The sequence below is a fragment of the Mobula hypostoma genome, chromosome 4, assembly GCF_963921235.1.
Source record: "Mobula hypostoma chromosome 4, sMobHyp1.1, whole genome shotgun sequence".
NCBI classification, from domain to species: Eukaryota; Metazoa; Chordata; class Chondrichthyes; order Myliobatiformes; family Myliobatidae; genus Mobula; species Mobula hypostoma.
Genome location: NC_086100.1, coordinates 26,190,459 through 26,215,259, shown reverse-complemented (window position 1 = coordinate 26,215,259; position 24,801 = coordinate 26,190,459). Strand labels below are relative to the sequence as shown.

Genomic DNA, 24,801 nt, shown 5'->3' with positions numbered 1-24,801 from the left:
CACTCCACCTGCCTTCATATCATTCACAAACTGGCCACAAAGCCATCAATTCCATCATCCAAATCATTGACACATTACCTGAAAAGGAACAGTCAAAACATTAACCCCTGTGGCACACCACTTACCACCAGCAGCCAACCAGAAAAGGCTCCTTTAATTCCCACACTTTGCCTCCTACCAGTAGTCAATCTTCTATCCATGCTAGTATCTTTCTTGTAATACCATCGGCTCCTATCTCGGTAAGCAGCCTGATATGCGTCACCTTGTCAAAGGCCTTCTGAAAATTCAAGTAAGCAACATCCACTGACTCTCCTTTATCTATCCAACCTATTATTTCCTCAAAGAATTTTAACAGATTTGTCAGGCAATTTTCCTTTAAGGAAACCATACTGACATTGGCCTATTTTATCATGTGTCCCCAAATATCCTGAAACCCCGATCTTCATAATGGACTGTAACATCTTCCGAACCACTGAAGTCAGGCTAACCGGCCGATAAATACAAGAAATTCTGCAGATGCTGGAAACCCAAAGCAACACCCAAAAAGTGCTGGAGGAACTCAACAGGTCAGGCAGCATCCACAGAAATGAACAAACAATCGACATTTTAGACAAAGGCTCTTCTTCAGGACTCTACTATCATTTTCTTTCTTCTGTCTCTCTCCCTTCTTAAAAGACTGGAGTAACATTTGCAATTTTCCTGTCCTCCACAACCATTCCAGAATCTAGTGATTCTTTAAAGACCATTACTGATGTCTCCACAATTTTTTCAGCTACCTCTTTCAGGACATTGGGGTGTAGTCAATCTGGGCCAGGTGACTTATCTACCTTCAGACCCTTCAGCATCCTAAACTCATTCTCCTTAGTAGTAGCAACTACACTGACACCTTTCCCCGACACTCTCTAATTTCTGGCCTCCTCCACTGATGCAAAATACTTATCTGCCACTTCTTTGTCCTTCATTACTAACTCTCCAGCATCATTTTCAAACAGTCCATTATACACTCTCACCCCTCTTTTACTCTTTATACTATATATCCAACGGCATCCTCTTTTATTCTGTTGGCTAGCTTTTCTTTGTTTCTATTCTTATCATTTCCATTCTTATGGACTTCTAGTTTCCTTCTGTTGCTTTTTAAAAGGTTCCCAATCCTCTTAACTTCCCACTAGCTTTTGCTATATTATATGCCCTCTCTTTTAATTTTCTGCTGTCTTTGACTTCCCTCATCAGCCATGCTTGCCCCATCCTCACTTTAGAATACCACCTCATCTCTGAGATGCATCTTTGCAGTGCCTTCCAAACTGCTCCTACAAACTCCGGCCATTGCTGTTCTACCGTCAACCCTGCTAGTGTTCCCTCCCAATCTACTTTGGCTAGCTCCTCTCTCATGTCTTTACTCCACTGTAAGACTTCTGACTTTGTCTTCTCCCTCTCAAACTGCATGGCGAATTCTATCAAATTATGATCACTGTATCCTAAGAGTTCCTTTACTTTAAGCTCCCTAATCAAATCTGGTTCATCACACAACACCCAATCCAGAATTGCCTTTCCCCTAGTAAACATTCCATCTATTTTTATAAACAGTTGCGCAGACCAATCATTGCTCTGAGCTGAAAAAATTTACACAGCCTGAAAACTGCACAGTACTTTAAATGTTTTTTTTGTAATATGCACATCAAACAAACAAAAACCACAACTCACAACACAAATAAACAATGTCAGGCAGACAAAACAGCTGAGAGACACAATGGCAAATGTAAAATGTTTTGACTAGATGGCATTGGCATTCGGCAGACTGGCAGTTTATTTAACAATGAGCTATCAACTTCCATTCTGTGTTTATTGTTACAATTTGTAACATTATTGTAACTTGAAATATTGACAATGTAAATACATTGAAGCTCTAAAATATTTCAAAGTAAAGGTTGTGGTACTTGTATTATTTAGAAAAGGTATGGATTATATTCAAAACACAATCAGTTGTATATTTTACAATTATGTTAACATGGATTTCAAAATATTAGCATAATTTCAAAATTATATTAACATTTTATAAAAGAAAATTCCAGTTGCGTGGTAAAAAAGCATAAGTGCATGCCACGCTCCCACACAGCTTAGAAGGAACAATGCCCCAAGTAGGCTCAACCATAAGCTGCTCTAAAAAGCCATGCTATAGGCATTTTCCTTCTGTTGGACCCAGCACCAACCTGGTTTTCCCAACCTACCTGAATGTTGAAATTGCCCACGTCCAGGCTACTGTTCGAAGGCCTGTATATAACTCCCATTAGGATCTGTTTACCCATGCAGTTTCTTAACTACACCAACAAGGAATGGACATCTTCAAATCCTAGGTTATATCTTTCTTAAGGGTTTGATTTCATTTTTTATCAGCCACACTCCACCCTCTTGGCTTATCCTTCTGATACAATGCGCATCTTTGGATGTTAAGCTCCCAACTATGATCTTCTTTCAGTCACAACGCAGTGGTGCTCACAACATCATACCTGCCAATCTCTAACTGAACTACAAGATCATCTGCCTTATTCTATATACTGCGTGTATGCAATTATAACACATTCAGCCTGCCTTCAACACCCTTTTCGATTTTGCCCCCATGTAATACTTCAACTCACCCCACTGACTACAATTTTGCCCTATCATCTGCCTGTCCTTCCTCACAGTCTCATCAACTTCGAAACCAACTGCCCCATCCTCAGTCCTATCAATCTGGCTCCCATCCCCCTGCCAAATTAGATTAAATGCTCCCCAACAGCTCCAGCAAACTGGCCCGCAAGGATATTGGTTTCCCTTGGGTTCAGGTTAACTTGTCTTTTTTTTAGCTTTCTACCTTACTCGTTATATTCTCTCTTCAGGTCCCCACCCTTCTCCTACCTACTACTTCTGCTTACAGGGATAAGTGTTAGAAGGGAGATTAGTGGGGAGGGACAAATGGACAAGGAATCACGGAGGGAGCAATCTCCATGGAAAATGGAGAGTTGGGGGTTTGAAGGCAGTGTCCCAGCAGAGTTAATGGCATGATTCATAGCAGTGTGGAGGAACTGAGAAATCTTGGGGTCACAATCCATAGTTCCCCCAAAGTTGGCACGGGTTGTTGAGAAGGCATATGGTGTGTCGGGGGATTGAGCTTGAGATCCACGAGGTCATGTTACAGCTGTACAAAACCCTGGTTAGACCACACTCGGATTATTGTGTTCAGTTCTAATCGCTTCATCATAGGAAGGATATGCAGAGGAGATTTACCAGGATACTGCCTGGTCTAGAGGGGGTATCTGATGAAGATAGGATTACTGAGCTAGGGCTTTTCTCTTTGGAGCAAAGAAAGATAAGAGGTGACTTGATGGACGTGTACAAGCTAAGAGGTGTGGATAGAATGGATAGCCAGAAACTTTTTCCCCAGGGCACAAATGGCTGAAACAAATGGGTATAATTTTAAGTGACTTAAGGGATGTCAGAGGTAAGGTCTTTACCCATAGAGTGATTGATGCCGGGGTGGAGGCAGAGGTAGATACATTAGGGGCATTTAAGACAGGCACATAGATGACAGAAAGATGAAGGGTTATGTAGAAAGGTAGGGTTAGATTGATCTCAGAGTTGGTTAAAGGTTGGCACAACATCATAGGCTGAAGAGCCTGTACTGGGCCATAATGGTCTATGTTCCAAACCCCCTTCCCCGTCACACAACAACCCTGACTGGGAAATATGTGGCCAACCTGTTGATCAAAATGCAGGATCTCGTTAACTGGAATGCCTTTGAAGTACACAGATTGTGACAGTTCAAGAAGGTGTCTCATCGTCAACTTCTGATGGGAACTTATGGACATTTAATAAATGCTGGCATTGCTAGCAACCTTTATCACATAATGCTTACCATAGTGGGGGAGTCTAGGACCAGAGGGCACAGCCTTAGAACAGAAAGATGGACTCTTAGAACAGAGATGAGCAGGAATTTCTTTATCGAGAGGGTGGTGAATCTGTGGCATTCACTGCCACAGACGGCTGTGGAGACCAAGTCACTGGGTATATTTAAAGCGGAGGTTGATTGATTCTTGATTAGTAAGGGAGTCAAAGGTTACGGGGAGAAGGCAGGAGAATGCGGTTGAGAGGGAAAATAAATCAGCCAATGATGGAATAGTGGAGAAAACCTGATGGACCAAATGGCATAATTCTGTTCCTGTGTCTTACGATCGAATGTGAATTTTAATAATTGGATGTCACTGCAACAGATTACTTGCTCTCCAATACTCATTTTATTTATTTAGAGATATGGCAGGATAAAAGCCTCTTCCGTCCTAATGAGCCCACGTCGCCTACATACCCATGTGTTCAATTAACCTATTAATCAGTGCATCTTTGGGTTGGGATAGAAAACCAGTGCACCCGAAGGAAACCCATGCGATCACAGGGAGAATGTAGAAACACCTTACAGTCAGTGGCCGGAATTGAACCCGGGTTGCCAGCGCTATTATAGCGTTACATTAACCGGTGCACTACCGTGCCGCCCCAGTACAATATCACAAGGAGCGGAGTGAAGCTCGGGGATGCACAGCATTCTGACAGCATGAATAAATAGACTGATGAAAACAAGTTCACAAGACATGGAGTAAAACACTTGAGTGGGAAAGGGCAGTGCAATCAAATTTCGAGACTCTGGCATCACTAGTTGCAACAAAGTAGGGCAGTATCTATAAACAGAAACAGCTCCCTTATTAAAGAAATTAGTAATTCTGGTGAACTGATCCAGCCGTATATCCCTGCATAGCAAATTACATGGACGGCAGTAAATGCTTGGTGGCAAGGAGAACCATTTAGCTGCCAAAGGCACTTTGTTCTGGCTTGCTTACTGTAAAACAGAATAAACTAATGAATGAAAGGGTCCAACAGAAATCATGGTGCCTAGTATTACGGGGCTCACAAGGCCAAATACACTTGGTGGCATTGGATTTTGTTCTTTTAAATAAAAAGGAAAACGTCACATTTCCTTAAAAAAGAAGCTCTTGGAAGTTTGATTAGTTTCCAAAGGAAAATAAAGCATGTCTGTGTGTTTTAGCAATAATTAAAAAAAAACAATGAGATCTTCATTGTACTTGTTAATGCTCCAAGGAGTTCGCTGGATTGCCATACTAATTTGGTTCCTGCCCAGTGCAACCCCTCAGGGAATTTACTGCGTCGTCATAGCGAAGCAGGACTTCAGCTTCACAGATACTGAAGCTTAATAAGATTCTATTCATAGAAGGAAAGACATTAGTCAAGTAAAAATGGTGACTGGCTGAAGACAATTCGTATTGCGCTCACTTAATTTCAGCAATCATTCATCGCCTCAAAAACATATGGATAATGAAACTTATTATTGGCTGAAATAAAAATATCCTGCTAAGGGAAATGAAACCCAGCTACATCATTGGAGTTCACATGTAAGGAAGACAAAACAATTGCATAAGCTATAAACATATCTCAGGGGAGGTCTGAATGTAATAGAAAAGAAGAACGACAAAATTAAAGCAGTTCTGAGATAGATGGGTGGGTTGCTGGATAGCATGGCTCATTGGGCTGTTCCACGCTGTATCTCTAAATGAATAGTAAATAAATTACTTCCAGCCTTAACGCCCTGAAGTTTAATTAGTTCCTTTATCCAGTGAAGTTTTATGCTGTTACTAATTGTGTTACACCAAAATTGGTTTCATGACAAATAGTGATGTTTTCAATTGTCTCAGATTATTTGTTTTTCCCTTCTCAGGAAGTGGAGGTCATGCATGGCCTTACCTCCCCAGTTCATCTGCTGCTCTGCATTTTAGCACTCCTGAATTCTTCTGTCCACATTCTCACTCCTGAACGGCTCCCAATCACTCATTGACCAGATAGCCTTGTTTACAGCTTATCCCCATGGTTGCCTCAGTTTTTCCTCTACCAGAGACACTCCTCTCTCCAAACCCTTCCTACAGCTAACAAGCTTCTTTTCTCTCTTTTCCATTTCCAATACATAGTCTTCCATCTAAAACATTACTTTCCTTTAGGTTCCCACAACTACGGCCTGAGCAGTTTCCTCCACACTTTAGTAGGAAAAGAAAATTCTGGAATCGAGGTGACCTTGAAGAAGATCAGGAGGTAAGTACAGCAAATGGTTAGAAATGCAAATGAAATATTGGTACGATACATCGACTGTACCTCTTCCTAGAGATGCTGCCTGGCCTGCTGCGTTCACCAGCAACTTTGATGTGTGCTGAATGAAATACTGGCCTTTGTTACATGAAGGTTGGTGTTTAGAAATGGAGAGAACTTTTACAAACATACAGGGTATTGCCAAGGCCACACCTGGTGTAATGGTCCCCTTACTGAAGAAGACATTCGAAAAGAGACACACTAGAAGGGGTGGAAGTAGTTAGAGAAACCCAAATAGTTGAAGGAATCACAAGTGATTGAAGAATTACACTCCACAATACCATTAGACATATGAGCAGAATTAGGCCTTTCGTCCCATTGATTTTGCTCCACCATTCCATCATGACTTACTTACTGTCCCTCTCAACCCACACTCCTGCTTTCTCCCTCTAAACTTAGTAATCAAGAACCTGTCAACCTCCGCTTTAACTACACTTAATAATTTGGATTTGACAGCTGTCCATGGCACTGAATTCCACATATTCACCAACTTTTTGACCAGAGAAATTCCTCAACTCTGTTCCAAAGGGATGTCCTTGTTCTCTGCGTCTGTGTCTCTGGTACTAAACAGACCAACTATAGTAAATATGCTCTCCACGTCTGCTCTATCTACGACTTTCAACATTTGATAGGTTTCAATAAACACACCTCCCCCCCCCCATTCTTCTAATCTCCAGCGTGTCCAGGCCCAGAGTCATCAAACGCTTCATACATTTTCATTCTCAGGATTATTCTTTTAAACCTCCTCTGGACCCTCTCCAATGCCAGCACATCCCTTCTTAGACAAGAGGCCCAAAGCTGATCACGATACTCCAAGTGGTGTCTGGCCAATGCCTTATGAAGCCACATTCTTTTTGGCTTGGAAGAATGAGGGATAATTTCACAGAACCATGTAAGATCCCAAGGGGCCCATAACAGGGCAGATATTAAGATGCTTCCATGAGTGAGAAAATCTCAAATCAGGGCCATAGTTACAAAGTCAGGAATGGCCATTTAAAACCGGGGTGTACAGGTACTTGCAGAATCATTGGAGACATTCAAAGAGAAGGTAGGTACATTATTTTTTTAAAAATGTTGGGCAAACACGAAGAGCCAAATAGCCAACTCCCGCACCCATTTCTGTTCTAAATTACATGGAAGACTATCTGCTGGATGATTTGAGTATAAATGTTATGTCAAAAGAGCTACTGTCACAGAAACCTGTTAAGTGCGATTTTCCTTAACTTACATTTATAGGCTGCACACAAATTAAAATATGAGAATAACTTCAATAATACAATAAGCCAATTGAATATTTATTTTTAAAAGCAAAGGAGCTACATAAGCAATTGCTAGCATAATATTTAAATCTAGACATTAATTAGAGCATCATTACTTTCACATACATATCTTAGTTAAACTTGAGACTGTGGACAAACTGCTGGTTAATCTAATGCTTTCAGAAGGTTGACGTGGTAAACATGGACACCTTTTCCAAGCTTTGCTGGGCATTGCAGTTTATTTTGCTGGAAACCCCCTGCAATGGAAGCGAGCAGAGCCTGCGCGACGGAAGAGAGCAAATGATGTATTCTCTAGACCTGTTCCCAGACAGGCACACTAGCTTTGATGTGCAACCAGGTTACAGCCCTCTGAACAAAAAGCTATTTTTAGCCACAGAAAATAAATCACAATTGACAAAGCACCACAACTCACGAGTTACTGCTTCCTCTAATAAAAATACACAATATAATACGGGGAAATCATAAAATACTAATATGTACTTACTTTTCTGAAAAATCAGATTCAATAAATTCATGAGTACGTTTTCTGCTCCTGCAAGGAAGAGAAAGCCAATTCGAAATTTAAGGAATTAGGGATAGCTTTCATAATAGAATATTTAAAAGTAGCCTGAAATACTCCACTGCATGCTAAAAATAGTAGAGGCTTCACCAGGCTGTTTATATTGCAGCAAATAAGCACGTTTAGTTTCTGTAATATTAACATATATACAGGTCATCCTAGTACTCATAGTGCTTTCAGAAATAAATAATTTATTGGATTGCCAGTATGGAGCAGTTAAAAAATATTCTTACATTAATTGTTCAGATGAATAGGGCAAATGGACCTTACTTGTGAAGTATGAAAAATGTATTTAATTTAGAGCTAATTTGTCCAACTAGTTTATTGCAAGATTTTAGATAACTTCCAGTGGAAGTGAAAAGCAGGCACAGGATCCTAAGAATAGCATCTGCTCTTTGTTTTCTTCTATTTTCAGCACCCGTGCTTAATAAAACTAAAGAATAGAGCACCACTTTTACTTGTCTCTTTCTTACCCACTTGCTCTGCTTGAAATTTGGAAAATGTGTTAATATTTACCACATTACTGAGGCAAGGCCATAAGTACTTGCATCTTGCAATTAATGAAAATGTTGCAACATAATGTACAGTATGAGTTTTCACATTAGGAAATGAGGCAGCAGATAGTCATCTGCACAAAATATTCTATGGTTATTTCCTTCTTGACATCTGTGCAAATCTCGCTACACATAAGAATGATTTAACACAAAGTTTCCTGCTTACCAAATCTTATTATCATACATATAACAAAGAACAATTTTCACCATTCAAGATTCATTGTTATTCGTCAGTGCACAAGTATAAAAGGAGGACGAAATGATTGTTATTCCAGGTCAGATGCAACAATAAAAAACACAATAAGCAAAAAGAACGCAATAAACAATACAATAAGTATATACATTCGATTATCTTATATACATTGAATGTATGTATATAAACTGACGATTGGTACAGGGGTGTCTGTACAAAAGGTGACTCTGATCAAGTACTGGTGATGGGGGTGTGGTAGGGGGAGTTAATGAGTGGAAGTGTTATCGGCTCGTAGGACATAACTGCTTTTGAATCTGGTGGCCTTGGCGTGGACGCTACACAGCTTCTTCCCTGATGGGAGTTGGACAAACAGTCCACTATCAAACTAACAACTTAACAAAAGTAACAGCTTTTGCTACTTGTAATCTGTGCTCTTTTCCATTTGCCTTATTTCCCAACAAAAATACTGCTGGGTAATAGACGTCATTAAAGCTCCTCTTTTATATGTATTCATTCACTGGATATGGATGCTCCGGCAATCCTAGAATCTATTGCAAATCTCTAAAATGACTCCGAACTGAACTGGCTGCTTTGCCTCATCCACACTGTGTATAGGGGTGGAGATCAGTGGGTTAGTGCATGATAGCAGTTTTCCTTTTCAGAAAGATGCTAGTGAATCAGATGTGTGTTTGAGGCACTCTAATTGTTTCATGATCATTAAGATAAGCAAAAGAAATACTTCTCCACCCCCCCCCCCCGCCCCCAGGTTGCAGCCAACTCCGGGTATATAGAAGCACTGTGTTCAACATCGCCACATTCAAGCTCCAAACAAACCAAATACGAAAGAAGAAACTGAAACTTAGAGAGTATGACTGAACTTGACGAGCCAATTGGTTTCTTTCAGGGCAATTATTATTTTTTTTACATTATGAATATAGCAGATGCTGAAAACACACAGGAGCTCATGCAGGGTCTCAGACCCGAGATATTGACTGTTTCTCTTTCCGCAGATGCTGCCTGAACTGCTACATGTTTCCAGTGTCTTCTGTTTGAGATTTCCAGCACCTGCATCTCTTCTGATTTTCACCTACAGGGAAAAGGATGCTGGATCTGCTCATCACAATGAAGGTGGGAGAAATGACGGATTATTGGAGACGGAGGCTACTGGAGAGGAATCATCTTCCTTTCTCACTGTGGGGGACTGAGCAAAATGGGAAAGTGCAGAAGAAAGCCCTATCGACAATGATGGAGGCGAATTCATAGATGAGCAATAATTTCAATACAGGGAATCTATAAGCACATCCCTGGGATCCTTTACGCCAGCTGACATGATTTAAAGTTTCATCTAAAATATGGCATGACCCACTGTGCAGCAGAGATGTGCCCCTTCAATTTTTGTTCTGATTTGGCATTTGAACTCAGAACCATCTAGCTAAAAGGGAAAAGTCCTTCCAATAATGATAACTGACACCAAGAGTGCCTAATATTTTAGCTGGCAATACTGATTGAGCAAAGTGAATCAGGAAGGTAAAATCAATCACCATTGCCCGTTTCAGTTCATTTTCCTTCCCAATACCATTCTTTTCTAATGAGGTGAATAGAGTGAGCTACTCCAGGGACTCAGCAAATGCATCAGGGACCTCCGAGTTCACTCAGCTATGTACTTTATGTCTCGAGTTCCAGCCCAATACCTCCCTCACGGCATTGCCTAGGATGAAATACAACAGCAAAATTACTGCACAGACCCCATGCCAAGCTCCTAAAAATAGCAGTTATCAACGCACCAGGCTTGAATAGGCTTATGCAAGTGTGTGCATGTGTGTGTGTGTGTGTGTGTGTGTGTGTGTGTGTGTGTGTGTGTGTGTGTGTGTGTGTGTGTGTGTGCCCGTGCGCATTTTCATGCATGTGAGTCAAAGAATCGAGAGACCAAAATCAGGGACTTCGGTGCTGTAGAATGGAATATTTTGTACCTTTTGAATTCAACACCTGCACCAAGCCCAATTAGCAACATGCAGATTGAATCACATCAAACACGAGTCAGAAGCAAGATTATTAAAGCTACAGCAGCTCTGGCTCTGAAGACCAACACGAAACCAAAATGATGAAGAACAATTATTACAATCACTGAATATGACAGCTCCGAATGAAAGTTCAAAATTCAAGGTAAGTTTAACGTCGAAGTATGTATATGTCACTACATACTACCCTGATACATTTTCTTGTGGGCATTCACAAAATGTACAACAAGCACAATAGAATCAATGAAAACTACACACAAACAACCAATGTGCATAAGAAGCCAGTTTGTTCAAAAGTACATTTCTTAAAGGGAAATTACAGGCTGCCAATTGCAGTGATTGTACTTCAGAAGTGGTACAGGTATAATATAGAAGTTTTGTGAGTTGCCTGCAAAACGTCGCCGCATATCACCAGCGCCATCTTGGGATGAAGCCATGGTATCCTGGCCTCACTTGTTCCATTCCACTGATATGTTCTCAGAGCATCTAAAATGTTACCATTTCAAATATTTATTCACTTAAATCCTACTATGGATTCAGCAGTCATTAAATTTTTAGTATGGCAGCCTCATTTTGAGAAACACTCCGCATGGAAAGCTTACCTTCTGGTCCCCTGCTACTGGGCAGCAGAAATATTTTAGCCAGCCAGGTTGAATTTGTCTGCACAATCATACATGATTCCAATAACTGACTATAAGCATCAGATTAGAACGAGGGTTCCCAACCTAGGGTCCATGGAGCCCTTGCCTAGAGGGGTTACTTAATAATTTTTTAAAAAATCATTAGAAGTCCAGGTTTTCCCTGTTCATGTCCAACTAAAAGAAGCTCATGCTGGTTGACTTGTAGCAGTGCTTACAAACTCCAAAATCCTACCGTCATGGAGAAGGTGGATGGTGGCCATCTCTGGACTATTTGATTGTGGAAACTGGTTCCCCATTCTCATCCATTTAAAAGAAAAACATTTTTGAAAAACAAGGCAATAACTGGATAACAATCAGAAGCTGGAATTCTAACTGACTCTCACATTATAAACAAGAGAAGTTCTGCAGATGCTGGAAATCCGCCGCTGTTCATAAGGAGCTTGTACGTTCTCTCTGTGACGTGTGGGCTTCCTCCCACAGTCCAAAGATGTACCAGTTGGTAGGTTAATTGGTCATTGTAAATTGTCCCATGATTAGGCGAGGGTTAAAAATCAGTGGGTTGCCAGTGGTGCAGCTCAAAAGGCTGGAAGGGCCTAATCTGCAATGTATCTCAATAAGTAAAAATTAAATCCAATGCAACACACACAAAATGCTGGAGAAACTTAGTAGCTCAGGCATCATCTATTGGAAGGAATAAACAGTTGACATTTTGGGCCGAGACCCTTCTTCAGGACTGGAAGGGACAAGGGAAGACGCCAGAACAAAAAGGTAGGGGTTGGGGAAGGAGGATAGCTAGAAGGTGATAGGTGAAGTAAGAGGTCAGAGGTCAGAGAGCGGAGTAGAAGAAAAGGGGAGGGGGAAGGGGAAAAAATTACTGGTAGGAGAAGTCGATACTCATGCCGTCAAGTTAGAGGCTACCCAGACGGAATACAAAGTGTTGCTCCTCCACCCTGAGGGTGGCCTTATCGTGGCACAAGAGGAGGCCATGGACTGACAAAGAGAGCATCAAAAACTCTCACATTGCCTACAGTACTCTCACAGCAAATAAAATCTGCAATTGACTATAGATTAGACATTCAACCTAGGTCTTCTCCATGTTGAAACCGTGCCAGATAGATCATTAATGAGGACACTTACAAATGTATTTCTGATCATTTCCGTATTGTGGGAATTTGAATTGCGATAAACACTGCTATAGTTATTTAAAGACAATCCAAAAGGAAGAAAGTAAAAATCAAAAACCAAGAAATCTATAATGCAAACACATCCTAAACTTAAAAGCAAAAAGCACAGTCATACTGAATGAGGAGATCACAGATACATTACCACCTTCATCCAAACAGAGAGCCTCAACAGTCAGAGTTTAGAATGTTTCACGTTAAGTCAATCTTAACAAATGTTGTAACCTGACTTTGTGATGCCCCAAAAAGGCAAACTACTGTTTTCCTTTGTGTAAAGTCTACATTACAAATTAAATACAGATATGCTATTAAAACATTCTCAAAAGTATCAAAATTTTGCTGTGTGAGTATTTCCATTAATTAAAACTATGGAATGGTATGGTTTAGTGAGGTACTTGAGGACTGGAAATGCAGTGAGGAAATGTCTGGATCATAGGAGCTGTGTGACCTCAGTTGCTATGGTGGCCAGGCCCTCATGCCACGGTGTCGCCTGTTACGGCCACCCAGGCGAGGAGGCACCAGGACGCATTGGAATCCGTGCAGGGTTGGGGGCTCGCCAGCTCTCCAGTATTCGGTCCTTGGAATACCAGCTGGATTGCTGTTGACTGACCCAGTGAGGGACAAGCTGATTTGTGATCATCTGCTAAACCAGCGCAAGTTGAGAAACCGCTGCTGCTCCTGCAGATATGTGGCTCCAAGACAACATTCCATGCACCATCAATCTTCAGGCCATGCCAGTCAGGAACTTGTGTTTTAGGTTTTTTTTGGACTGTTTGTGCTGTTGTAACTCTAATTCCTGTTGTTGACTGTAAGGAGTTTGTACGTTCTCCTCCTGACCACGCAGGTTTCCTCCGGGTACTCCAGTTTCCTCCCACAGTGCAAAGATGTACCTGTTGATGGGTTAATTGGTCCTCGGAAATTGTCCCGGGATTAGGCTAGGGTTAAGATCGAAAGGTTGCTGGGTGCTGTGGCTTGAAGTGCCTGAAAGGTCTACTTCGTTCGGTATCTCAATAAAATGTGCTGTGTGACTGTATGCACTGTGCTTTGCAATTTGCCCCAGAGGAACAATGTTTTATTTAGCTGTGTAAATGTGTACGGTTGAATGACAATTAAACTTGATCTTGGAAACGGACTTGCTTAAAGTTTGAAATTGCATTGACAGCAGAATTGAGAGCACTTGCTGACAATTCCTTTTTGAAAATGCCAAAATAAAGAGTTTGGAGATGCACAACTGAAAAATCTAAAAGCAGTTGTCAATGACACCTTGCTCCTACACAAGGAGGACATTTGCAAACTTTTCAATGCATCCATCACAGAACATCGATTTAAAATCTACATGTACTTTCTCAATTTTGCCTGCTGTTCTCATAGCTTTACACATTGAACATGTTATGCTATGCAGGAACCGATGCAAGAGTTTTTAGATGATGTAGCAGCGTGCCATCAATTACCGCTAAATCTCTATTCTGTCACCAAAGAACTAATTTTGACGCTGTTGCTCTAACCAACAGTTAATATTATATTGACAGATTTTTCAGGTGATAGAAGGAACTGTAATTGCCTGTGGTGCAAGAAGCAATTTTAACATGAACTAAGGCTCCACTATTCAAAGACAAATATTAACTGTTGTTGTATCACTGCCTCATTGACAAACAAGTCGTACCCTGAAACTGCTGGTCTATATTGTTGGAGCATCAGTTGAAGTTGTGTACTTAGATTTTCTAAAGGCCTTTGACAAGGTGCCACACGTGAGGCTGCTTAAAAAGCTACAAGCCTATGGTATTACAGGAAAGATCCTAGCATGGATAAAGCAGTGGCTGATTAGCAGGAGGCAAAGACTGGGAATAAAGGGAATCTTTTCTAGCTGGCTGCCAGTGACTAGAGGTGTTCCACAAGGGTCTGTGTTGGGACCAATTCTTTTTATGTTACATGTCAAGGATTTGGATGACGGAATTGATAGCCTTGTTGCAAAGTTTGCAAACAATATGAAGATAGACAGAGGAGAAGGCAGTTTTGAGGAAGCAGAGGGGCTACAGAGGACTTAAATTAGTAGAATGGGCAAAGAAGTGGCAGACAGAATGTTAGCATTCATTTCAAGAGAACTAGAATATAAAACCAAGGACATCATGTTGAGACATATATGGAGTATTAAGGCTTTATAAAGCACTGGGGAGGCCTCACTTGGAGTTTGTGAGCAGTTTTGGGCCCCTTATCTTAGAAAGCAACATTTTTATCAAACTACATCTACATGGAGAACCAAGCTTCTGAAACCAGAAGCAATGCTTTTGACCATTCAGACCATAGCTGTAAGACTACAATCTTGTACACGGTTTGATTTTATCACTTTATATATCACCAACAGAATGTTTATATCAGCTAAGACAGAATGTTAAGATTTCTTTCTCAAGATGTATTTTGTGCTGCTTTGGGAAGTAAATGTCTCACTTCAAAGTGTTGGATTGGGGTTCATTAGTTTACACTGCTTTTAGATACAGTCAAACCTTCAACACCTGTACAATTTTACATCAGCGTGCTGAAGTCCTGCTGGTGTTTGGGAGAGTATTCTCAGAGTCTGTTGACCCACAAACATTAGCCACATGCAGCACGATGGGAATCCAGATCCTAATATGTAAAATTTTACAGGTTAACCCATTCGCCAACATAGAAATGTTCATGCTTCAGAACCAGAGTCAAGTTTATTATCACTGAAGTATGTTGTGAAATGGGTTTTTTTGCAGCATCGGTACACTGCAATACATAAAAAGTTACAATAAGAAATACATTCTAAAAATAAATGAATAGTGCAAAAAGAGCAGAAGTGGGAGGTAGTGTTTCTGGGTTCTTGAACAATCAGAAATCTGACGGTAGAGGGGAAGAATCTGTTCTTAAAATGTTAATTGTGCTCCTGTACTTCCTCCCTGATGGTAGCTGAGAAGAGGGTATGTTCCAGATGGTGAGGGTCCTTCAAGTTGGATGCCACCTTCTTGAGGCACACAATACTTCTCTCATAAGGACACAAGAAAAAGGACTACACATTCTCTCAACCATCCAAATAGACCACTGCCTGAATGTCACTTTACTGGTTTATTTCCATACCCTGAAATCGTTTCATTTGAGCGCTAAAAGCAGATCCCCATTCTTATTGGTATGATCTCAAATTCTAGTAACTTCAGCCATGGAAATAGCCTCTTAGGATTCACCCTAGCAATCCCTCTGAAGGATTTTATACGCTTCAAAGAAATTGTCCCTCCTTCTTCTAAACATAGGTGCTTCACTCAATCCTTTCACACAAGAGACTCTCAGGAATTAATTTGGTGAACAAATTTCCTGACTTACTTCATCTCACTTTGTCAATAAATGCCGCTTAACTGCAATCTGGTTGAGTAAATAATGAGCGGAGAGCAGACAGTCGTTCAATGCCCATTTCTTTGCAGCGTGTGAACTTCAACCATTTGGCATAATTTGTTGTGGATGGTAAGGTATGTAAGATCTTTTGATCATAGCAGTCTACTTCTCTGACTGAAGGGAGACAGAGTTATTATGTAAATAACTCTATTGTATGTACGGAACTCTATTGCATCGCACGGAAAACAGTGCAGCCGGTGAAACACACTCATAATGAACAATGATGTGCCCCATCAGCAATTTCAATTGGACAACAATGCTCTAAGCATATTTGCTTTCCTGTTAAGATTTGGCTTTGGAGGACATCAGGGATGGGGAGAACAATATTACAATAAGAAATTCTGTGTTAAGTGCATCAGAAATTTTCAACACAACACCCAAGTGGTGTACTGGGCATCCACAGTAATAAAATATTTTTCTTGACGATTTCCAACTTGGACTAACGAACTTCAAATACCAAATGCCTCCTCAACTCAATTATCACCATGCTCAATGCCCAAGCACCAGCACACTTACTTTAAGATCAAAACTCTTTGGCTGAGTAGATTGGAAGCACATTATCATGTGAAAACGTTTAACTGGACCAAGAGGATTTGCATCCGACTGTCGATTCAGAGGATCCAAAACACATTGCAGCATGTCTGTTAGAAGGTGCAAGCTTACCCTGAAACCCATCCAGAAGTGTCTGTTATGTGACTCTGGGTAACCATCGTTGGCGTGGGGGTGTAAGGACTTCCGATCAGAACACTTCCAGTGTTGTTCAGTCGCTGTGGTGTGCTTATGATCTGTAAAACACAAAGGGAGAAGTAATTTGCAGTTGCTAATGTATATATTGAAGCTACCATAATAAATGTTTATAAGATTCAGTCTGCCTATGGACACAAGGTATGTGCATATAGTACTTCTATTGCAAAGGGAAATCACATTGGTCTCCTTCCCCAGCTAAAAAACATTAAGATGTTTGTGGGACAAATGCAGGGGTAGAAATAGAGAGTTTGCAGAAGGAATAGACTATTCAATTACATTAAGGCTGATTGGTACCTCAAACCCATTTACTCACCATTGTTTGACAGCATTTTTTACTCTTGGCTACCAACACGAGCTTTGAATGACTCAACTGACCCCATACTGAGAATAGCAATTCAGATGTCTTATCCCCTTTTTGAAAAGAACTAAAACCCAATTTTACTTTCAAATAACCCAGGTATTGTTTTAAGATTACGCCCTCTGGTTCTGGATTCCCCACAAGAAGAAATGGTTTCTCAAACAGATCCCTCGTTGACGTTGCACACCAAGTGAATACTCAGCAAATTTGCGCAATCTCCATAAGCAAGTTAACGTCGAAAAGACACAACTCATATTCTTTCTTCTGCGAGTACCATCTCCTAATTTCAGCTAGTAAACTGCCTCAGTCCTCAGTATAACACGAGCAGATTGCTCTTATAGCAGTACTGTCTCACTTCTGGCAAACCAGCAGAATTAGACAAGAAATTGCAAAGAAACATACCCTCTTCATCATTACCCACTGGTGAAGTTCCCAAAGACAGGAAGGTGGCTCATTATCTCTTGTTTAAAAAGGGTAACAAGGACAAGCCAGGAAACTCCAGGCCAGTCAGCCTGACATGAATAGTGGAGAAAGTTTTTATTTATTTATTTTTCATTATCGGGGAGGGGAGAAATCTGAGGGACAAGATCTGCCAGCATTTGGATAGGCAGAGTTTGATTAGGAGCAATCAGCATGGCTTTGTGCTTGGCGAAGCTTTTTTGAAGAGGAAGCAAAAGAAGCAGATGAAGGTAGGGCAGTGAATGGTGTCTATTTGGACTTTAACAAGGTGGGCCTTGGAATCAGGTCCCATGGAATCCAGGGACAGCTAGTTAATTGAATTCAAAATTGGCTTAGAGATATGAAGCAGAAGGCGGTAGCTGAAGGTTGCATCCTGGAATGGAGGCAGGTAGCCAATAGTGGGCCACAGGAGTCAGTGTTGGAGACATTAATCATTATTTATGTAAATGGTTTGGCTGTGAAAGTACAGGGCCTGATCAGTAAGTTTCCTTCCAGATGACACAAAACTAGAAGGTGTTGCTGATAGTGAAGAAAGTTACTATGGCTTAAGGAGGTGGTGGGGGGGGGGGGGGGGTGGAGATCTTGATCAGTGAGGGAAGTGGGCCAAGGAGTGGCAAATGGACTTCAATATAGTAAGTATGAGGTGATGCTGCATTTTGCCAAGTCAAACCAGCAAAGGATTTATACTATGGACAATAGGGCACCAGGAGTGTAATGGAACCAAGGGACTTAAGCAAGGTCATCCACCTTTGTAGGAAAACAGAAGATCAGGTTAGTATTTATAATATGCTGTTGTGCAGAGGGATTTGGGAGTATTTTAGCATGGATCACAAAAGGTTGGTTTTCACAACAGGTTATTAAGAGAGCAAATGACTGACTGCCATCATTGCTAGGGGTATTGAATCTAACAGTAGGGAGGTGACACACAGACTGGAAAGGGTGCTGGTGAGGCTGCATCTTTCGTACTGCGTGCAGTTCTCAAAGTTCAAAGTACATTTATTGAAGTCTACATACTAAGTACAACCTTAAGATTCATCCCTTTACAGGCAGCCACAAAACAAAGAAACCCAATAGAACCGAACCTATAAAAATGAAAGAAATGGTCAAACATCCAACGTGCAAAAAAAACCACAAATCGTGCAAAAAAAATAAAAGCAAGCCAATAACATTCAGAAGTTTACGAAAGTGAGTCCACAGCCACGAAGCCAGCCATCACTGCAGCGGGTCCAGCAGGCCACAGCTTCAGTTCAGCACGGAAACCATAAACCTCATAGAGCAGTGTGCTGAACCAGCCCACCCCTCGCCTCCTGCCCTGACACCCCGACCTGGCACCTAAATCGGCCAAGCCTCAGGTTGTTCCTAGCTCTGGGACCTGGGACCCTCCGTCTCCATCTGGGCCGTACCCAACCCTTCCAAACTGGTCCAGCACTAAAATCAGACCTTTCCTCACTTTGGGCCCAGGCCCCGCAGCCTCAACTTTGCCTTGCCTTACACCTTGGCTCTGCCACATTGAATTGTTTCCAAGTCTGCTCCAGTAATGGCCAAACGTTGGCTCATTCCCCACACTCTGGCCCAGGCCTTGCAGTCTCAACTCAAGGTACAAAGTTCAAGGTAAATTTATTATCAAAGTACATATATGTCACCATATACAACCCTGAGGTTCACTGTCTTGCCAGCATACTCAATAAATCTATAGAATAATAACCATAACAGAATCAATGAGAGACTACACCAACTAGGACATGCAACCACTGTGCAAAAGACAACAAACTGCAAATTTGGCCCATTCACGCCACACCGCAACTGTCCTGCGCCTTTAGACTTCAGTTCCCACTGCAAAAATGCCAGGTCATGCAGTTGGATCGCCAGCTCAACTCCAAAAGGAAAGTTACAGGCCATCAATTACAGTGATCGCATCCGAGAAAAAGTGCAATTAACACAGTATAATTCTGTTTGCTACCAGCAAGTCGTCACCGTGCTTCATCAGTGTAATCTAAAACCAGAACCTAATCTCCCTGCTCAAGCAAAGACACACTGCTTTGGAGGTGGTGCAGAGGAGGTTCACCATGTTGATTCCGGGGATGAAGGGTTATGTAGAGTTTATTGATTCGCTTGGGGCTACTCGCTGAAATTCAGAAGAATGAGTGGGGATCTTAACGTAAACGTATAAAATTATAAAAAAGGTAGATAAGATAGAGGCAGGAAAATTGTTCCCACTAGTAAGTGTGACTAGATTTAGGGGACATAACCTCAAGGTTTGGAGAAGTTTAGGACAGAACTGCTTTTATCAAACATCTGTAGAATTCTCTGCCCTGGGAAGCAGTTGAGGCTACCTCATTAAATATATTTAAGATACAATTACATAGATTTTTGCATAGCCAGGGAATTCACGGTTATGGAGGGAAGGTAGGTAGGTAGAACTGAGTCAACTGCCAGATCAGTCATGACTTTATTTAAAGGCGAAGCAGGCTCGATGAACCAGATTTCAGACTCCTTTTCCTATTTCTTACCACTTTATGTTCCTGTGTAAATGCAGAGCTTGCCGACAGGTGGCATCACAGGCAGTGAGGATGATGGGGAAAAAAAAGGGATTTAGTACATTGGCCTTCATCACTTAGGACAGCGAGTAGAGGCTTTGGGACATTATATTGCAGCTGTGTAAGTCATTGTAAAGACCGCACTGGGAGTGCTGCGTACGGTTTTGGTCACCCTTTTATAGGTAAGATGTGGTTAAATTGGAAAGTGTGCAGAGAAGATTTAGAGCATGTTGCCAAGACTAGGAGGCCTGAGTTATAGGGAGAGGTTGGCCAGGCTAAGTCTTTATTACTTGGAATGTATGTAGAAGAATGAGGGGGCGAACTTACAGCAATGTTTCAAGTAGGGTGAGGCAAGAAAGATTTAAAAGGGACCTGAGGGGCAACTTTTTCACACAGAGGGTGGTGAGTTTATGGAACAACGTGCCAAAATAAATGGTTGAAGTACGTACAATAGGATCAATTAAGAAGGACTTGGATAAGTACATGGTGGGGCAGAGCTTAAAGGGATCTGGGCCAAATGCATGAAATTGGGACTAGCTGGGTAGGTGTTGTGCACGGCATGGACTCTAGGATCTGAGGGCCTGTATCAGTGCTCTATCAGTCTATGACTTAGTTTATCTTTTTAACTTTGGTTCAATTATTTTTACCACAAACTCAAAGCCCACAAAACATAGACCATTTCCACCACAAACATTCACAGATGCCGGTCAGTAATAAACACGTCTTTACACTTAAGTTGCACTGTGGAGATCAATAATGAAGCCACAAAGAAAGTTGTCAATATACAAATAAAGTAGAGGATCCAAAATCCAGTTGAGTCCAAAAGAAATAATTTTACAATTTCCCCAATCTTGCAGGCAGCACTCAGTCACAAAAGCACTACACTCGTAAGAGTTCCTCATCTTGTCGGTTTTCAACATTAACAATGCACAGCAAACTAGAATGATACCTGTGAAGTGTACTCATGTCTGCAACTCCATTATGCCTCAGAGCTGACAGAGGCCGAGTTGAAGAATCAGTTCCCTACCTAAAATGGCGCTGTGCTGATCAACAGAGAAGGAGCAGAAAATGGAGCCAAATGGTCCACTTCAACAACCCTATCCAGCAAGGTGACATTACACGTGGCACCGGGAGCAAGTCTTTAAAAGATGCACCAAGAATACCACAACGGTTCAGATTTGGAAATGCCTTTTACTTTCAACATGTATTCAATTCTGATAATGAATATTATGCAATCTGGGGGAGGACTGCGCTGGAATTACTGCTATAAATGTAAAAACTATCAGCACAGAATCGCAGCGCTGGGCATGACTGCACTGCTTTGCATTCAAGATCTAAATTAGTGACTGCAGTGAGCCATTAAACGAACCACTGTGAATGTGAGATTCCTGATTTTATTGTACAATTTGCCGCAAGAGACGACAGAGGGTAGCACGTCATGAGAAACAGCTTCCCCTCTATGGACGCATCCACATTTCTCGCTGCCTTTGGTAAAAGCCTAATAATCAAAGACCCCTCCCACACCAGGTACTTCCTCTTCTCACCCCACTCCCCATCTCCCCTGGGCAAAAGCCTGAAAGCATGTATCATCAGGTTCAAAGACAGCTTCGCCTTGCTGTAGTAAAATGATTAAACACATAATTCTTTTATGATAGAATGTACTCCTGACCTCCCAATCTACCTTGTTATCACAGGTAAAGCTCTCCCTACCATTGAGCACAGCTACATGAAACACTGCTGCAGGATCACCAGGGACCTCCCACTATCCAAAACGTGCTCTCTTTTTGCTGCTGCCATCAGGAAGAAGGGACAAGGGCCTCAGGACTCGCACCACCAGGTTCAGGAACAGTTACTACCCCTCGATAATCAGGCGCCTGAACAGAAGGGAACAACTCCACTTGTCCCAACATTGAAATGTTCCCACAATCAATAGGACTCTTCATCTCATGTTCTTAATATTTAGCGTTTGTTTATTTATTATGTTTTTTTATTCTTTTTGTTGTCTTCTGTTAATTCTGTCATGGTTACTATTCTACAGGTTTGTTGATACTGCCCACAAGATAATGAATCTCAGGGTTGTACATGGTGACATACAAGTACGTTGATAATAAAATTTACCTGGAACCTTGCGCCTCATTGTCTGTCTGCAGTGCACTTTCTCTGTATCTCTAACACTTCATTCTGTATTCTATTATTGCTTTCCCCTTGTACCACCTCAATGCGCTGATGTAATGAAATGATCTGTACGGGTCGGTTTTCACTGAACCCCTGGACCTGTCCTGGGCCCAGCACCCAAGTCCAATGATGGAGGAAGCTCACCAGCACCTCTACTTCTTCAGGAGATTGGGAAGATTCGGCATGACATCTAAAACTCCGACAACCTTGAATAGGTGTGTGGAGAGTATACTGATTGGCTGCATCACAGCCTGTAAATAACATTGAAACCCAAATCAAATGATTTCACTTGAACAAAACAGCAGAACAATTCAGTTCCCATAAACACCAGCATCTGAGATCAACTCTTCAGGAGAAAAAAGCACCAAAGAAAAACTGACAGCTTGAGTTGAGATGAGTGGCCTTGCAGGAAAACAGTAAAAAAACGCTTGAGCTCAACCACCACACAAAAGAAATTTCTCTGCTGCAAAGGATCTACAAGCCTGTCACTGCTGTGAGCATTAAGTGATTGATTGTCCAGTGGGCCTCCAACAGAAAGACACATGCAGAAGTGACTGGAGACACACAACAAACCACATCCCCAATTTCAGTGAGAGTGGCATCTCACTAAAACCTACCGGATGCTAAAAGGCTTGATTAGAGTGAATGTGGAGAAGATGCTTCCATTAATGGCAGAGTGTAGTATCTGAGGGCACGCGCACTGAGAATAAAATGGTGCGTCTCTTCGAAACTGAGCTGATGAGTTGCTCAGTGAGTGATTCTTGCTCAACAAGACCAAATAACTGATTATTGACTTCAGGAGGAGGAAACCGGTGGTCCATGAGCCAGTCCTTGTCAGGGGAATCAACTTTAATCACAGAGAGGGTCATCAACTTTAAATTCCTTGGTGTTATCAATTCTTCTGAACCAGAGGGGATAACTTCACTCACCCCAAGTTTGAAATGTTCCCACAACCTATGGACTGATTTTCAAGTACTCTTCATCTCATATCCTCAATATTTATTGCTTATTTACTTACTTATTCTTTTTGCATTTGCAGTTTGTGGTCTTTTCACACTGGTAGAACACCTGAGTTGGTGCAGTCTGTCATTGTTTCAATTATGAATTTATTGAGTATGAGCTCAAGAAAATGAGTATCATGGTTGGACTGAAGAATCAATTATTACTTTGATAATAAATTTAATTTGAAATTTGAAGAGGAATTTCTTTAGCCTGAGGGTGGTGCATCTGTGAAATTTGTTGCTGAGGTTCTATTCATCCTCATTTCTGGCACAGTTCACAAACATTTTACAGCTAGGTGGCTCCAAGGCCTGTGAAGGCCAAGTCATTGGGTATGTTTAAGAGGCATCTGCACTTGAATCAGCAATCGAATCAGCAATCTCCCAATTACTTTTATTTTACTAAAAAATCAATTAAAACAGATACTTGGAAAAAGTAATAAAAAAAACAGAAAAGGCTGCAAATACTCAGTAGATTTGGCTGCGTCTGTGAGAAGAGAAACAGAGTTAACACTTTAATCTCCTTCTACATGAAATGTTACCTGTTTATCTTACCATAGAAGTGGCCTTACCTGCTAAGTACTGGCAGTATTTTCCACTTTTTTAAATTTTAGATTACCAGTCCCTGCTTTTCTTAAAAAATGTTCTACTAGAAAAAAAATATTCACAGGATAGAGTGATGAAATCATACCCATTTTGGCATCACATTGCAAATCACAATATAACTCATATGCAGATAACAGCAAAATCAATAGAGGAAACATCTGAATTCTTTCATCCGTTACCTTCCATTTTTCATAGACCATTCTCCTATCCACCTCTCAAATGAACCTGAATTTGCTTAGCTTCTGCACCTTTTCCAGGCAATTTAAATGCTGTATTAAGACACAAATCTTGTTTAAATATACAGTTTTCTTCAATTGGGTCATGGCATTTTCTATCATAAAATCCTATCACCTTACTGCAATAACATGATGATATTTCACTAGTTCACAGATTAACCCTTAAAAAAAACTTAACGAGCAGCATCATTTCAGGCAAAACTAAGCTCATTGTATCAAGGAGCTTTTAACTTTTGTGCTGAGATCAACCTTTGCTGCTTATTTACGTACGTTCCGAAAGCAGCTCATACCAGAGTTCCAAAAGGAGTTTAGACCATAAGACCATACAATATAGGAGCAGAATTAGGCCATTTGAGTCTGCTTCACCATTTCATTATGGCTGATCCAATTTTCCTCTCAGCCTCAATCTTCTGCCTTCTCCCCTTATCCTTTCGTGCCCTGACCAATCAAGAATTTATCAACCTCTGCCTTAGATATACATAAACATTTGGCATCCACAGCTGCCTGTGGCAATCTATCAAGGCCTTTCACCATTCGATAGGTTTCAATTGGGTCACATTCACCCTTCTGAATTCTAGTGAATACAGGCCCAGAGCCATCAAACGCTCTTCATATGATAAGCCATTCAATCCTGGAAATATTTTTGTGATTCTCCTCTGAACCCTCTCCAGTTTCAG

General features: G+C 41.2%; 1 protein-coding gene across 11 annotated transcripts in view; it reads right to left on the bottom strand.

Moving 5' to 3' along the window:
• Positions 1–24,801, bottom strand: part of LOC134345188 (transcription factor Dp-2-like) — a 273,052-nt gene that overhangs the window by 80,627 nt on the left and 167,624 nt on the right. For 10 of the 11 annotated variants that reach the window (XM_063045426.1, XM_063045429.1, XM_063045428.1 and 7 more), the window contains 2 exons: positions 16,672–16,793; positions 7,942–7,989 (listed from right to left, as the gene is read on the bottom strand). In XM_063045426.1, the coding sequence (XP_062901496.1) occupies positions 7,942–7,989; positions 16,672–16,793 (170 nt within the window). The remainder of the gene's footprint in view (positions 1–7,941; positions 7,990–16,671; positions 16,794–24,801) is intronic. The other variant, XM_063045431.1, reaches the window with a different exon arrangement.